Source organism: Plecotus auritus (assembly GCF_963455305.1).
Source record: "Plecotus auritus genome assembly, chromosome: 10".
Lineage (NCBI taxonomy): Eukaryota > Metazoa > Chordata > Mammalia > Chiroptera > Vespertilionidae > Plecotus > Plecotus auritus.
Window position 1 is genome coordinate 519,000 of NC_137785.1, and position 17,425 is coordinate 536,424.

At 47.5% G+C, this 17,425-nt stretch overlaps 3 protein-coding genes across 3 annotated transcripts in view; 1 reads left to right on the forward strand and 2 right to left on the reverse strand.

Moving 5' to 3' along the window:
* The window catches only part of LOC308235019 (uncharacterized protein), a 170,948-nt gene that overhangs the window by 81,844 nt on the left and 71,679 nt on the right, over positions 1–17,425 (forward strand). The window lies entirely within an intron of this gene.
* LOC308235038 (uncharacterized protein) lies at positions 1,552–3,167 on the reverse strand. The gene has a single exon (XM_080643653.1). It carries the CDS (start codon positions 3,023–3,025, stop codon positions 1,709–1,711), a length of 1,317 nt encoding a protein of 438 aa, XP_080499779.1. The 5' UTR covers positions 3,026–3,167; the 3' UTR covers positions 1,552–1,708.
* On the reverse strand, positions 3,160–16,378 carry LOC308236204 (zinc finger protein 587B-like; the record flags this gene model as incomplete). Its single annotated transcript, XM_080645615.1, has 4 exons — positions 3,160–3,191; positions 3,298–4,368; positions 14,159–14,333; positions 16,346–16,378. The coding sequence occupies 4 exons, from the start codon at positions 16,376–16,378 to the stop codon at positions 3,160–3,162; spliced, it is 1,311 nt and encodes a 436-aa protein (XP_080501741.1).

The window sequence follows — 17,425 nt, forward strand, 5'->3', positions numbered from 1 at the left end:
TCTATCCACTGAGCCAAACCGGTTTTGGCTTAGGTTTCAATTCTTATCAGAGAGGCATTCACAAGAATTTTCTTGGGTTAGATTTTCCACTTTGCACATGTAGGCTACATGGCATTGGAGCCACCTCAGTCTAATGACATCCTTGTTTAATTACAGTTCCAAGCACAAGAAAGAGGTCGCTTTGCCGAAACCGGTTTGGCTCAGTGGATAGAGCGTCAGCCTGCGGACTGAAAGGTCCCAGGTTCGATTCCGGTCAAGGGCATGTACCTTGGTTGCGGGCACGTCCCCAGTGGGGGGTGTGCAGGAGGCAGCTGATCCATGTTTCTAACTCTCTATCCCTCTCCCTTCCTCTCTGTAAAAAATCAATAAAATATATTTAAAAAAAAAAAAAAAAAAAGGTCGCTTCAGTGTCTGAAGGTCCTGGGAATCAAACCCTTATGGCAGCAAGCGCCTTGGCTCACTGCAGACACTCAAAGGGTGTCCCCTAGAAACCCGAGCTCAGCTGCTCTTACTGAGTGAACACATCAATAGCCCCAGGGACTGGAATAGGAGGTAACCATCCTGGCATTCATGAGTTAAGTTCTCAAGGTTTCACCTCTGCACCGACCCTATTCACTAGCACCACCTGAGACTGGTTAGAAATGCTACTTCTCAGTATCAAGCCCAAACCTATGAAGTCACTTTGGGGGTGAGTCCCAAGAATCAGTGCTTTGAGGCACCTTTAGGTGGTGCAGATGCAGAGTAAAAGCAATTGCACCTCTTCCTGTGGTTCCTGTGTACAGGGCACTGGAGACCATGTGACAACCATGGATCTCCTCTACAGTGGCAGGATTTTACAACTGAGGTTACAAAAGTTACCAGGACACATTATCTTAATAATAATAATTTTAAAAACCACAAAGAAACACTTCAGCCCTGGCCGGTTTGGTTCAGTGGAAAGAGCATCGGCCTGGGAACTGAAGGGTCCTGGGTTCAATCCCAGTCAAGGGCATGTACTGGGGTTGCAGGCTCAATCTCTGGTCCTGGTTGGAGCATGTGTAAAGGCAACCAATGAATGTGACTCTCTAACATCGATATTTCTCTCTGTGTGTCTCTCTCCCTCCCTTCCACTCTCTCTAATAATCAATGGAAAAATATCCTCAGGTAAAGATTAACAAAACAAACTTGCCCTACAGGTTTGGCTCAGTAGATAGAGCATTACCCGCAGACTGAAGCGTCCCAGGTTCCATTCTGGACAAGAGCGCATACCTCAGTTGCAGGCTCCATCCCCAGCTCTGGTCAGGGCACAGGCAGGAAGCAACCAATCAATGTCTCTCTCTCACATTTATGTTTATCTCTCAGGGTCTCTCCCCCTTCTCTTCCACTCTCTAAAAATCAATGGGAAATATCCTGGGGTGAGGATTAGCAAAACAAACAAAGAAATTTATTACACAAAATGTCCAAATTTCTATTGTTTATTAATAAATTACAAGGCCAATGTTTGAAAGAGAATGGTCATTTAAATTGCATTTTGCACATGCATAGATTGCAACTTAAACCTAGGAAGGTTGATGGGCAAGTCAAAAGTGCAATCTATTTACATATCCTTGCCATATAAATGAAACTGTGGATAATTTTCAGACTGCAGATTCAGGTATATGAGTTTCAATACAAACAGATGGCTCCAGGGTCGTTACACAGAACAGTAAGTTGCATATTCTCAGCACACTTAAGGTCTTACTCCAGTGTGAACTCTCTGATGATAACGAAGTCTGGAATGAAAGATAAAAGATTTCCCACATTCACTGCACTCATAAGGCCTTTCTCCTTTGTGAACTCTCTGATGATAAGAGAGAGTGTCACTACTGGCAAAACATTTCCCACATTCACTGCACTGATAAGGCCTTTCTCCTGTGTGAATTCTCTGGTGTTGAACCATTTTTGACTTCCTGCTAAAAGATTTCCCACACTGACTACACTGATAAAGCCTTTCTCCTGTGTGTACTATCTGATGATTCCTGAGGTTGAAACGACAGGAAAACGATTTCCCACATTCACTGCACTGATAAGGCCTTTCTCCAGTGTGAATTCTCTGGTGTGTAATAAGATGATTTCTTCTGGTAAAGGATTTCCCACATTCACTGCATTGATAAGGTCTTTCTCTTGTGTGTACTCTCTGATGATTACCGAGGCTGGAAAGACTCGAAAAAGATTTCCCACACTCACTGCACGTATAAGGCTTTTCTCCTGTGTGAATTCTCTGGTGTATAATAAGATAATCTTTTTGGGTAAAGCATTTCCCACATTCACTGCACTGGTAAGGCCTTTCTCCTGTATGAATTTTCTGGTGTCTAAGAAGGTAATAGTGATGGATAAAAGATTTCCCACATTCACTGCATTGATAAGGTCTTTCTCCAGTGTGTACTTTCTGATGACTACTGAGTTTGGATCGACATGAATATGATTTCCCACACTCACTGCACTGGTAAGGCCTTTCTCCTGTGTGAATTCTCAGATGGTAACGAAGCCCAGCTTGAGAGGTGAAAGATTTGCTACATTCAATACATTCATAAGACTTTCTTCCACTATGAACTATCTGATGTTGAGTGAGGGAAGACCGTTGGCTAAAGGATTTCTGACATTCAAGGCACTCATAAGGCCTTTCTCCGGTGTGTACTCTCTGATGACCATTGAGGGTGGAAGCACATGAAAACGACTTCCCACATTCGCCACACTGATAAGGCCTTTTCCCAGTGTGAATTCTCAAATGGTAAATAAGGCCAGGGCGAGAGGTAAAAGATTTCTCACATTCACGGCACTGATAAGGCCTTTCTCCTGTGTGAATTTTCCGGTGTCTAAGAAGGTAATAATGACTGGTAAAAGATTTCCCACATTCACTGCATTGGTAAGATCGTTCTCCTGTGTGTACTCTCTGATGACTACAGAGTTCAGAACCACATGAAAACAATTTCCCACATTCACTGCACTGATAAGGCCTTTCTCCAGTGTGAACTATTTGGTGTATATGAAGGTGTAGTCTTAGCATAAAAGATTTCCCACATTCGCTGCACTGATGAGGTCTTTCATTTCTGTGTACTCTCTGATGATGATTGAGGATGAAAATAGATGTAAAAGAGTTCCCACATTCACTACATTCATAAGACTGTCTTCCGCTATGAACTATCTGATGTTGAGTGAGGTAAGATTGTTGGCTGAAGGATTTCCAACATTCACTGCACTCATAAGGCCTTTTTCCTGTGTGAACTCTCTGGTGTAGAATGAGTATGGAACTACTGGTAAAGGACCTCCGACATTTACTGCACTGAAAAGGCCTTTCTCCGGTGTGCTCTCTCTGGTGTAGAAAAAGGACTGATCTCCTGGTGAAAGATTTCCCACATTCACAGCATTCATGAGGCCTTTCTCCAGTGTGAACTCTCCAATGCAGAATGAGGTAAAATTTTCTTCTAAAGGACTTCCCACATTGTGTGCACTCATAACGCCTTTCTCTAGAGTGAACTGTCCGTTGTCGAATGAGGATGGCTCCCTGGCTAAAAGATGGCACACATTCACGGCACAAGTCACATTTTTTCCCAGTGTGACTTCTCCAGGGATAAATGAGGACAGCTTTTGGGTTAAAAGACTTCCCACATTTGCTGCACTTGGACTGCCTTGGCCCGCAATGAAATCTTCGATGCTGACTGAGGGTTGAGGTTCGCCTAAAAGACTGGCCACATTTAACACACACAAGAAGCTTTCCACTTGTGGGAACTCTCTGCTGAACAACTAATGAGGACTGATATCTGAATGTTTTCTCACATTCACGGCGCACAACACACTGTATTCCAGTGTGGACATCTGGGACCTGAGTGTGTGTCTTTCTGGGGCTGAAGGTTTTCTTACAGTCTCCCCGGGTAAAGCGACTTTTTCTGATTTGTACAGTTGCCCAGCACTGGGTGGTTTTGTTGGGCTCCTCTCTGGTGTGAGTCGTCAGCTGCTGGAGATGTTCTGAGTTGGCCAAGAAGTCCTTCCCAACTTCATCACAGGTAAAGGGCTTTCCTGAAACATGGAATTCATAGCTCTTCACCAGCAGGGTCCTGTCCACACTGCTTCTGAAGGGCTTCTTTGCCAGGTGCTGCTTTTGGTGATTTTGGAAGTTTGCACCCAAATAAAATTGTTTCATACATATCCCACACCTGACCACGTTCTGTCTGTGTGGGGTTCCTTGGTGCTCAGCCAACTGGAGTATGTCTCTTAAGACTGGACCACAGCTCTCACAGAAGTGGGTCTTCAGGGAAGATAGAGCTGCCTTCGAGGTGCTGGACTGTGGCACTCCTGCAGAAACACACTGCTCACAGGGATCGTCTGAATCCTCTGCTCCACAGCAGGGACCTGAACACAAATAAACGCCGGTGAAGTACAGGTTTACTAAAGGGATGGGTTAATGCCATCACAAAGGTGCATTTGTCACATGTAGAAATGAGTTTAGGGGATGCTGTTCAATGAAGGGGATTAAAATATGGCCACAGGACATGACTAAAATTGTACTTCTTGTATGTGTTTAATGGTTATCAGATTAAACCTGAGTATGATAACTCTTAAGATGTTTTAAGTAACCATCATGGTAATCAAAAAGCAAAAGCTGAGAATAAATAAACAAAAAAATGAAGGAAAAGAAATGAATGCATACCGCTATGGAAAAATCATTAAATCACAAAGCAAGAGAGAAAGAACAAACAAAACAAAAACCCTACAAAACATGTAGACAAAAGTTAACAAGAAGCAATCATCAAGTACTTAGAAAATTCTGCAATCAAATCATACACAGTAGCTTAACTTATTAAAAAAACAAGTTTTAAACACATGTTGCCTGAAAAAATCTACACCTTTAAGGACAGAAATACTCTGATGGTGAAAAAGTTGGAAACAATAATTCATGCAAATGGAAATAAGAAGAGAATAGCCCACACTTATAAGTAGCAATACTTATATCCGACAAAATAGACTTTAACTCAGATACTAAGTCATTATATAGCAAAAGCCTAAGAGACCTTTATAGGGGAACGACCAGAACGACCGATCGCTATGATGCATACTGACCACCAGGGGGCAGACGCTCAACACAAGAGCTGCCCCCTGGTCTTCAGTGTGCTCCCACATGGGGAATGCAGCTTAGCCAGAAGCCAGGCTCATGATAAAGAAATCGATTCATCAAGAGGATAAAAACTATACATTTTTTCTTTTAAACATGTTTTTACTGATTGTTTTAGAAACAGAGCTAGGGAAGTGAAACATCTATGAGAGAGAGAAAGATTGATTGGCTGCCTATTGCCAATCCCTGGTTGGGGGGAGTGCAGGAGGCAGCAGAACAGCGTTCTCTTGTATATTGGTATTTCTCTCTGTCTCTCTCCCTTTCTCTTTCTGAAATAAATTTATTTTTTAAAAAGTAGTAAGTAGCCCTGGCCAGTTTTGCTCAGTGGTTAAAACCCTGGCATATGGAACAAAGGGTCAAGGGTTCTATTCCTGCTAAAGGACATGTTCCATAGTTGCAGATTACTGAGCCATGGTAGCGGAGTGAGAGGGAGGCAACCAATCAATGTTTTTCTCTGTCTCTCTTCCTCTCCTCCCTCCCTGCCACTCCCTCTAGAAATCAATGGAAAAAATATCCTCAGGTGAGGATTAAAGATAAATAATAAAGAAATAAAATAAAAGAGGAGACATTACAACCAATACCACAGAAACACAAAGATCTTATTTTATTTTTAAAAATATATTTTATTGATTTTTTTACAGACAGGAAAGGAGAGGGATAGAGAGTTAGAAACATCGATGAGAGAGAAACATCGATCAGCTGCCTCCTGCACACCCCCTATTGGGGATGTGCCTGTAACCAAGGCACATAACCTTGACTGGAATCAAACCTGGGACCCTTCAATCTGCAGGCCGAAGCTCTACCCACGGAGCCAAACAAGTTAGGGCAAAGATTAAATATATTTTTACTGATTTCAGAAAGGAAGGGTGAGGGTGAGATAGAAACATCAATGATGAGAGAGAATCACTGATAAGCTGCCTCCTGCATTCCCTCAACTGTGGATGGAGCCTGCAACCTACACATGAGCCCTAACCCAGAATTGAACCACAATCTCCTGGTTCATAGGTTGATGTTCAACCACTGAACCACAAGGATCTTAAGAGACTTTTATGAAAAATTATATGGCTACAAACAGGAAGTCATGAATTTTACAAGAAACATATAATCTCCTGTAGCTAAATTTTGAAGAATGGAAATCTGAATAGCCCAATATTGAGTCAGTAAACTGAATCCTTAATCAAAAATCTTCCAACAAAGAAAAGCCCAGGACTAAATACATACACTGGTAAATTCTAACAAAGATTTTAATTAGAATTAATGTCAATCCAGAATCAACTCTTTCAAAATATTGAAGAGAAAAAAAAAACAACCACATTTCCAAACTCTTTACAAGCCCAGCATTTTGGTATCTTGATACCAAACCAAGATAAGAAAACTACAAGAAAAGAAAATTACAGGCCAATATACTTGATCAACACAGAAGGAAAAATCTTAAAATACTAGAAAACCAAACAACAACATATTCAAGCAATCTTGATATATGTTCAAGTGCAATTTACCTCTGGGATACCAGGATGGTTCATGATATGCAAGTCAATGAACATGATATACCATCCTATCTAATAAAGAGGGAATATGTTAATTGACCATCACTCCATCACAAAGATGGTTGCACCCACAGCTGAGGCCAAGTTCCCTTAAGGAGCCCTAACGAGCAATCAGCAGGGACCTGAGGCTACGCCCTCCCCCGTGGGGCTTGACAGGGGACCTCAGGTTGCACCCCCCCTTAACCGGCAGGGCTTGAGAAGGGACCTCAGGCCGTGCCCCCCGCCCTGGCGTCAGGCTGGGGACCTCAGGCTGCACCTCCTGCCTTGGCACTAGGCCGGGGGACCTCAGGCCGCGGCCCCCACCAGGTGGGGCTTGACAGGGGACTTAAGGCCACACCCCCCGCCCCAGCACCGGGCCAGGGGACTGAGGCTGTGCCCCCCTGCCTGGCAGGGCTTGACAGGGGACCTCAGGCTGTGCTCCCCATCCAGCAGGGCTTGACGGGGTCCTCAAGGTGCACCCCCCAGTGCTGGGTTGAGGGAACTCAGGCGTGCCCCCCTGTCTCCCAGTGCCAGGCTGGGGGATCTGAGGCTGCGCCTCCCAGCCTGGCAGGGTTTGATGGGGGACCTCAGGCCATGCCCCCCACCCAGCGGAGCTTGACAGGGGCTCTCAGGCCTTGTCCCCCACCTGGCGGGCCTTGTCAGGGGAACTCAAGGCATGCTCCCTGCCCCATCTGGGGGACCTCAGGCCACGCCCCCTGTCCTGGCGCCGGGCCAGGGGACCCGAGGCTAGCCCCCTGCCTGGCGGGGCTTGACAAGAGTGGGACTGGCCGGGTCTGGATCTAGCCCAATGGGAGGGGGCCACCGGGTCTGGGTGTCACGCGATTTTGAGGCGCATGTGGGTGGGCAGGGACTTGACTCTGAGTCCTCCTTTTAATGTGCACAAATTTCGTGCACTGGGCCAGTAGTATTAACAGAATAAAGAACAACTATATGATCTTCTTTTTTTTTAATATTTTATTTATATTTTACAGAGAGGAAGGGAGAGGGATAGAGAGCTAGAAACATCGATGAGAGAGAAACATCGATCAGCTGCCTCCTGCACACCTCCTACTGGGGATGTGCCTGCAACCAAGGTACATGCCCTTGACCGGAATCGAACCCGGGACCCTTGAGTCCGCAGGCTGATGCTCTATCCACTGAGCCAAACCGGCCAGGGCTGTTCCTGATTTTAAAAGAAAAGCTTGTATGTATATGTATATGAGCTTCATATATATATACATATATATATATATATATATATATATACACACACACACACACACATAACTATAAATTATATAAATAATATGTAAATTATATATATAAATATTTTTTAAAATTGTGTTCATCTATTCTAGGTTTTTGCTTCATATATCTACATATGAAGTTTATATATATATGTACGTATATATCTATATATGTATAAAAGGCTAGTATGCAAAGTGTCCCCTCGGAAGTTCAACTGGGAGACCGGGAGTTCGATCGCTCACTATGACATGTGCTGACCACTAGGGGGAGTCACGGACCGAAGGAAGGCCCTGGCCAGCAGCCAGGGAAGGGAGGCTCCGGCCGGCAGCCAGAAGGCCCTGATTCGCCCTGATCGCCGGCCAGGACTAGGGACCCTACCCTTGCACGAATTTCATGCACTGGGCCTCTGGTAACATATATACATACATATATATAAGACTTTAATTTTTGTGTATAATGTTAGGGTTGGCTTATCATATATGGTCTTTATTATGTTGAGGGGCATTCCTTTTGTATGTAAGTTGTTGAGAGCTGTTAATGTGAAATTGTACTGAGTTTTCTTAGTTGCTTTTTCTACATTTATTAAGAAGATCATTGATTTTTAGAGAGAGCGGAAGGGAGGGAAGTACGGGTAGAGAGAAAGGGAGAGAAACAGCACTGTGAAAGAGACAAATCAACTGGATGCCTCCCGTACATATCCCAACTCAGGCAGGAGATCAAACCTCCAACCCAGGTAACTGCCCTCCAGCAGGAGGTGAACCTTCAGCACTCAGGCCGACACTCTAACCCATGAGCAACACCAGTCAGGGAAAAATAGTATTTTCAATAACATTGGGAATACTTGATACCTAATTGCAAAAATGTGAAACCACACGCCTTTCACCATTTACAATGAACTTAAAATGGATGAAAAAGTTAAATGTAACACATGAAAATGTAAAAACCCTTGGGAAAAAATAGGGAATTTTTTTGTTTTAATTGTAGGGTTGGCAATGATTTTTTTTGGATATGCACCAAAAGTACAGGATGAAAAGAAACCTAAAGTAACCAAGTAGAATTACATTCAACGAAAATGCTTGTGCACAGGCAAAATAAATAAATAAATAAATAAACAAAACAGGAGAAAACATTTGCAAGCCATGTATCTGATAAGGAGGTAATATTTTCAAAATATAAGGTACTCAATACATCAAAGCAAAAGAACAATTTGATTAAAGTAATTGCAAAGGAACTCATTAAGTAGCTAACAGATATTTATGAAAAACTGCTCTTCCTCACTAATCATCAGGGAAGTGTAAATTCAAACAATGACATATTACCTCATACATGTTAAGAGGGCTATCACCAAAAAGACAAGCAGTGTTAGCGAACATGCAGAGAGAAGGGAACACTTGTACACTGTTGGTGGGAATATAGATTCTTAAAGGCATTATGAAAGAGTATCGAAACACCTCAAATAACATAAAATAGAACTACCGTATAAGCCAGCAAGTCTACTTCTTGGCATATATAGAAACAAAAAGAAATCAGAATGAGGAACGCATATCTGCACTCTCATGTTCACTGCACCATTCTTACACATAATACCCAAGATATGGAAACAACAAGTGTCCATCCATGAATAACTGGGTAAAAAAGAAACAAAAACGGATGGTACACACACACACACACAAACACACACACGTGCGTGCGCACGCGCACACACACCCTTAACATATTATCCACCCGTGAAAAAGTAGAAGATCCCCCTAACCCCACCAAAATAAATAAAATAAAGCAAAGGAAAAATAAAGAAAAAAAATGAATCTGGACGGCATTATGCTAAATGAAATAAGCCAGTCACAGAAGATAAATACTGTATGATGTCACTTAGGTGTGGAATCTAAACTGAAAAGCAGTTACACTCCTAGAGACAGAATAGAATGTCAGGGCCAGGCAACCAAGAAAATGGGGAGTTATCGGTCAAAAGATACAAACCTTCAGTTACAAGATGAACAAGTTCCGACGGTCTAATGTAAAACGTGGTGACTACTTGCAGTTAATAATGATATACTTTACACTTAAAACTTACTGGGAGAGTATATGTTAAGCATTCTTCTTTTCTTTTCTAAATGTATTTTTATTGATTTCAGAGAGGAAGGGAGAGGGAAAGAGAGGAAAATCAATGATGTGAGGGAATCATCAGTAGCCACCTGCACGCCCCATACTGGGGACCAAATCCACAACCCCGGCATGTGCCCTTGGCCGGAATCAAACTTGGGACCCTTCAGTCCACCATGCTCTATCCACTGAGCCAAACCGGCCAGGGCCATTCTTCTTTTCTTAAAAAGTTATTATATCAGCCCTGACCGGTTTTGCTCAGTGGATAGACCATCGGCCTGCGGATTGAAAGGTCCCAGGTTCGATTCCGGTCAAGGGCATGTACCTTGGTTGCGGGCACATCCCCAGTAGGGGGTGTGCAGGAGGCGGCTGATCGATGTTTCTCTCTCATCGATGTTTCGAACTCTCTATCCCTCTCTCTTCCTCTCTGTAAAAAATCAATAAAATATATTAAAAAAAAAAAGTTATTATATCAGGTGATGGAAATGTTCATTCACTTGACTACGGCAATTATTTCACAATCTATACATATTCAGAATCAGCACATGGCATACCCTTTGAATATATACCATTCTGCCCTGGCCAGTGTCGCGCAGCTGGGTGTTGTCCCATGCGCTCAAAGGTTGCTGTTCCATTCCCCTGGTCAAGACACAAGCCCGTGGTTGATGGCTCCATTCCTGGTAGGGATTGTGTAGGAGGAAGCAATCAATGTTTCTCTGTCATATTGATATTTTTCTCTCTCCCTCTCCCTTCCTCTTTCTCTAAAAATCAATTAAAAACCTTAATAAAATAGAATAAACAAGTAAATAACATTTTACAGATCAGCAATACTGGAACAAAAACAAAAGAAAAAAGAAAACCTCTCTCTCTCTCTCTCCCTTTTTTTCTTATTTCAAAAAAACCTTTAGGAACCGTGGAAAAAGGTCTTGAAAAACTGCCCAAGGTCCGGGAAAATAGTGACCTTGACCATGCCTGCAATTCCTCAAACAGGCAGGCCCTAGGAAGTGTTGGCTAAAGGAAGGGATCAAAAGAAGGACCATGGACCAATGGGGTATAGATGGAATGGTACAGCACTCCAGGTCTTACCCCTACAGCATCCCTAGTGACTGTTCACACTCTCTGTCCCTGTGTGCACACTAATGGAAACCAAATAGTCCCAGAGGTCCGGGTCTTACAAAGGCAGTGAGCTAAATCCATAGTCATCACTTACGGGACACTCACCCAGACCAGCCTCCTGGGTCTCCTCAAACTGTAACATGAGCAAGAAATAAATATGGATGCTAAGCCACTGAGAAATGAGGGCTATTTGTTGTAACAGCCAGCATTAACTACCCTGACGATTAAAGCAAATCATTTCACCGTCTTGGAGCCACAATTTCCACAACTATACGTAGGGATGATGTATGAAGATTTAATGAAATAATGTATGTGTCAATATTTGGCACAGATGAGAGAAACCAAGATGGCGGCATAGGTAAACACCTAAACTGCTGCCTCGCACAACAATTTCAAAACTACAACTAAAAGACAGAACGGACACCATCCAGAACCGCAGGAAAGCTGACTGAGTGAAAATTCTACAACTAGAAGGATAGAGAAAAGCTCACAGAGAATTGGAGGTACGGCAAAGGGTCTTTGTGCACGCAGAGAGGAAGGGCGGCTGAGAGCCTGGCTGACTTTCTCTGGCGGAAGGGGGAAGGGAGCCCCCGACCGCACTGAACCCCAGTTCTGACTGCACTGAACCCCTGTTCCGGGCGAGCCCCTGGGGACCCACGCTCTTACAGGGGGAGTCTGGACTCTCAGGCGGAGACTCGGGAGCCGGGGAAGGCGGAGGACTGAAAGTCCGCTCGCGCCAGTGCGCACAAAGGCTGCGGAGGTTGCCAAAGGCTTTCCCTAGCGGAAGGGAGTGAGAGGCTCCTGACGGCACTGAACCCCAGTTCTGACTGAAGTGAGCCCCAGTTCTGACTGCAGTGAACCCCAGGTCCAGGCGAGCCCCTGGGGACCCACGCTCTTGTGGGGGGAGTCTGGACTCTCGGCGGAGACTTGGGAGCCGGGGAAGGCGGAGGACTGAAAGTGCGCTCGCGCCAGTGCGCACAAAGGCTGCAGAGGTTGTCACAGGCTTTCCCTAGTGGAAGGGAGTGAGAGGCTCCTGACGGCACTGAGCCCCAGTTCTGACTGCAGTGAACCCCAGTTCCAGGCGAGCCCCTGGGGAACCACGCTCTTGTGGGGGGAGTCTGGACTCTCGGGCGGAGAATCGGGAGCCGGGAAGGCACAGGACTGAAGGCACACACGTGCGCGCAAGGGCAAGGCTGACGGGAAGCCAAGGCTAAGACTCCACCCCATCCAAGCTGAGCTCAGAGGCTAATAAATTTGGCAAGTCTAATCCTATAAGGCTGTCTCCAGCACCGAACTTCTCCCAGCATAGACACAGCTGATCCTTACAGCCAACTGGCCTGGAGGTCAATTCTTCCCAGTGATACCAACAACAATCAAGACTTAATTACAACAAGGCTGTACACACAGTCCACAAAGGGGTGCACCAAGAGTGTCCACCTCAGGTTAACTGGGGAGGCAGACCCACTGGGCCATATTGGAAACCTAGCACACAAATCTACCAACTCAGGGAAGCAGTGAAAATGCGGCGTCTAAGAATCAGATCACAAACGAAAGAAATGGAGGAAAACAAACGACTGGATATAGAATTCAAAACCACGGTTATAAGGCTTTTTAAGAATATCCTAGAAAAGGCCGATAAATATAACGAGACCCTCGAAGAGATGAAAAAGGACCAACTAGAAATTAAACATACACTGACTGAAATAAAAAATATTATACAGAGACCCAAAAACAGAATAGAGGAACACAAGAATCAAGTCAAAGAATTGAAATACAAAGAAGCAAAAAACACTCAACCGAAAAAGCAAAAAGCAAAAAAAAAAAATCCAAAAAGTTGAAGATAATGTAAGAAGACTCTGGGACAACTTCAAGCGTACCAACATCAGAATTATGGGGGTGCCAGAAGAAGAGAGAGAGCAAGATACTGAAAACCTATTTGAAGAAATAATGACTGAAAACTTCCCCCACCTGGTGAAAGAAATAGACTTACAAGTCCAGGAAGCCCACAGAACCCCAAACAAAAGGAATCCAAAGAGGACCACACCAAGACACATCATAATTAAAATGCCAAGAGCAAAAGACAAAGAGAGAATATTAAAAGCAGCAAGAGAAAAACAGTTAATTACCTACAAGGGAGCACCCATACGACTGTCAGCTGACTTCTCAACAGAAACTATGCAGGCCAGACGGGAGTGGCAAGAAATTTTCAATGTGATGAATAGCAAGAACCTACAACCAAGATTACTCTACCCAGCAAAGCTATCATTCAGAATTGAAGGGCAGATAAAGAGTTTCACAGACAAGAAAAAGCTAAAGGAGTTCATCACCACCAAACCAGTACTATATGAAATGCTGAAAGGTATTCTTAAAGAAGAGGAAGAAGAAAAAAGGAAAGATAAAAATTATGAACAACAAATACATATCTATCAACAAGTGAACCAAAAAATCAAGTGAATTAAAAACCTGAGGAACAGAATAAACTGGTGAATATAATAGAATCAGGGGCATAGAAAGGGAGTGGACTGATAATTCTCAGGGGGAAAGGGGTATGGGGGGTTCATGAAGAGACTGGACAAAAATCATACACCTATGGATGAGGACAGTGGGGGGTAGGTAAGGGCAGAAGGTGGGGTGGGAAATGGGTGGAGGGGAGCTATGGGGGAAAAAGGGAGAAATAATTGTAATAATCTGAATAAAGATTTATTTAAAAAAAAATATTTGGCACAGACTTGGGGCTCAATAAAGGCTGGTTAAAAAGCAAAAAAATAAATAAATAAAAAATAAAAAAGAACCATGGATCTGGGCACACGGCCCGGGGCCAGGGAGGGGGCAAGCACAGCGGACGGCATTAGGCTCAGGGCATCCCGTCCCTATGAGAGAAGTTCAGTGCAGCAGGCATTGGGGCTGCAGCAGAGAGAAGAGGGCAGGGCCTGGGGTCCCCAGGGGAGCACGTGGGGTCCACAGAGCAGCCTCTGGCGAAAGGAGGGGGAGGCAGGGCAGAGCCCAGTCCAAGTCCCCGGTGAGACGGTGAGGGTCTTACCCAGAGAGGATGCGAGGGCCAGGTTCTCCAGCATCACATCGCGGTACAGGCGTCTCTGCGCCTCATCCAGGAGGGCCCACTCCTCCCGGGAGAAGTACACGGCCACGTCGTCAAAGGTCACACGGGCCACGTCGTCAAAGGTCACACGGGCCACGTCGTCAAAGGTCACACGGGCCTGGGAGATGGGGACGGAGGACACCACACACGCTGTCTTTCTGAGACCCTCCCAGCCCATCCCCTCACACACCTGCCCACGGCTCCTCCTCCTCCAGGCCGCCTCCCGCCCAGGAGACACCAGGCCCTGGGGACCCGGATGTCTGCTCACTGACTAGGGTTCCACCGTGACTGTGTTTATTTTTATTTTTAAAATATATTTTATCGATTTCAGAGAGGAAGCGAGAGGGAGTCAGACAGAAACATCCACGATGAGAGAGAACCATTGCTTGGTTCCCTCCTGCACTGCCCTATTGGGACCCGGGCACCTGCCCTGACAGGAAATGGAACCTTCACCTCCGGGTTCATAGGTCAAAGCCCAACCTCTGAGCCTCACCCTGGTCCTTCACACACACCCCTCCCCACTGACCCGTGTCCCTCACACACACCCCTTCCCCCTCACCCGGGTCCGTCACACACACCTCTCCCCCCTCACCCGGGTCCCTCACACACACCTCTCCCCCCTCACCCGGGTCCGTCACACACACCCCTCCCCCCTCACCCGTGTCCCTCACACACACCTCTCCCCACTCACCCGTGTCCGTCACACACACCTGTACCCCCTCACCCGTGTCCCTCACACACACCCCTCCCCCCTCACCCGGGTCCCTCACACACACCTCTCCCCCCTCACCCGTGTCCGTCACACACACCTCTCCCCCCTCACCCGGGTCCGTCACACACACCTCTCCCCCCTCACCCGTGTCCCTCACACACACCTCTCCCCACTCACCCGTGTCCCTCACACACACCTCTCCCCACTCACCCGGGTCCGTCACACACACCTCTCCCCCCTCACCCGGGTCCGTCACACACACCTCTCCCCACTCACCCGTGTCCGTCACACACACCTCTCCCCCCTCACCCGTGTCCCTCACACACACCCCTCCCCCCTCACCCGGGTCCCTCACACACACCTCTCCCCCCTCACCCGGGTCCCTCACACACACCTCTCCCCCCTCACCCGGGTCCGTCACACACACCTCTCCCCCCTCACCCGGGTCCCTCACACACACCCCTCCCCCCTCACCCGGGTCCCTCACACACACCCCTCCCCCCTCACCCGTGTCCCTCACACACACCTCTCCCCACTCACCCGTGTCCCTCACACACACCTCTCCCCACTCACCCGTGTCCGTCACACACACCTCTCCCCACTCACCCGTGTCCGTCACACACACCTCTCCCCCCTCACCCGGGTCCGTCACACACACCTCTCCCCACTCACCCGTGTCCGTCACACACACCTCTCCCCCCTCACCCGTGTCCGTCACACACACCCCTCCCCACTCACCCGGGTCCGTCACACACACCTCTCCCCCCTCCCCCCGGTCCATCACACACACCTCTCCCCCCACACCCCGGTCCGTCACACACACCTCTCCCCACTCACCCGTGTCCGTCACACACACCTCTCCCCCCTCACCCGGGTCCGTCACACACACCTCTCCCCCCTCACCCGGGTCCGTCACACACACCTCTCCCCACTCACCCGTGTCCGTCACACACACCTCTCCCCACTCACCCGTGTTCCTCACACACACCCCTCCCCACTCACCCGTGTCCGTCACACACACCCCTCCCCCCTCCCCCGGGTCCGTCACACACACCTCTCCCCCCACACCCCGGTCCGTCACACACACCCCTCCCCCCTCACCCGTGTCCGCGCTCACGGCGCCCAGTGACTCACACGTTCAACACCGTCAGCCACGACCCCCACCCTGAGGGGCCCACCGCCAGGAGCGGTCCCGAGGGAGGCCCGGAAGTCCCTCCTGCGGCCCCCCCTTTCCTGCCCCATCAGGCACCAGAGGGGCGCGGGCCCGTCAGACGCCCACACCCCCTTCCCACCGGGCGGACCTGCTGGCGCCTCAGGAGCCCGACCCGCCTCTCTGCCCTCGGCCTTTCCCACGGACGCGGGGCCCGGGCTGCGGGGTTCGGGGTGGGGAGGCGGGGCGGCCCCGGGGACACGCTCACCTCAGCCGGGCGCCTCGGCGGGGTGGTCGCCATCGGACGCTTTGGGGGGGCAGGGTCTGGGGGGAGCTGCGGGGTGCGGTCAGCCCAGGGCCCGGTCCACGCCCCGTTTCCCACCGCAGCGAACCGGGCGCCTGGGGGAGCCTCACACCCACTTCTCTGGGCGGGACGTTCTAGCCACGCCCACCGCGTCGTCTCTCGTTTTCTCCAATCGCGTGCGCGGGATCGCGAGGCCAGCGACTGGCAGGTCCGAAGGGGACGGGAAGTCCCACCTCTCAGGCTCGCACGGAAGCGCCCTGGCAGGATGCCAATGGATCGGCTCGCATGGCCTTCTGGGTAATGTAGTTCCTAGAACTCTAGAAACGTGATGTTCTCTATTGGGGCTTAACCACAGCTTGGACTGCTGGGCATTATGGGAGGGAAGCCCAAATGGTGCGTGGACCTCAACTAATGGAGGGGCTTTGCTGGTTGTTAAAAGTAGAGAATAGATATGATTTTTTAAAAAATATATATTGTATTGATATGATTTTTAAAAATATATATTTTTTATTGATTTTTTTTTTTTTTTTACAGAGAGGAAGGGAGAGGATAGAGAGTTAGAAACATCGATCAGCTGCCTCCTGCACACCCCCTACTGGGGATGTGCCCGCCACCAAGGTACATGCCCTTGACCAGAATCGAACCTGGGACCCTTCAGTCTGCAGGCTGACACTCTATCCACTGAGCCACACCGGTCAGAGCAAATAGATATGATTTCAGACTCAATGAATCTCAGCGGACTCCCAGAAGATAAAACTGCATGAGATACTGTCCAGCAGGAATGGCTCAGTGGTTGTGTGTCCACCTATGAACCAGCAGCTAATGGTTTGATTCCCAATCAGGGCACCTGCCCAGTTACCTGTTTGATCCCCAATAGGGGCATGCAGGAGTCAGCTAATCAGTGATTCTCTCTGGTCATTGATGTTTCTCTCTCTCTCTCTGCCTCTCTGAAATCAATAAAAATATATTTAAAAGACCAACTATATGAAACTAGAAGCCCGATGCAAGAAATTTTGTGCACTGGAGGGGAGAGGTCCCTCAGCC

What these genes read in the sequence shown, in the direction of transcription:
- LOC308235038 (XM_080643653.1), bottom strand. Translation starts at nt 3,025, where the DNA reads ATGCTAAGACTACACCTTCATATACACCAAATAGTTCACACTGGAGAA.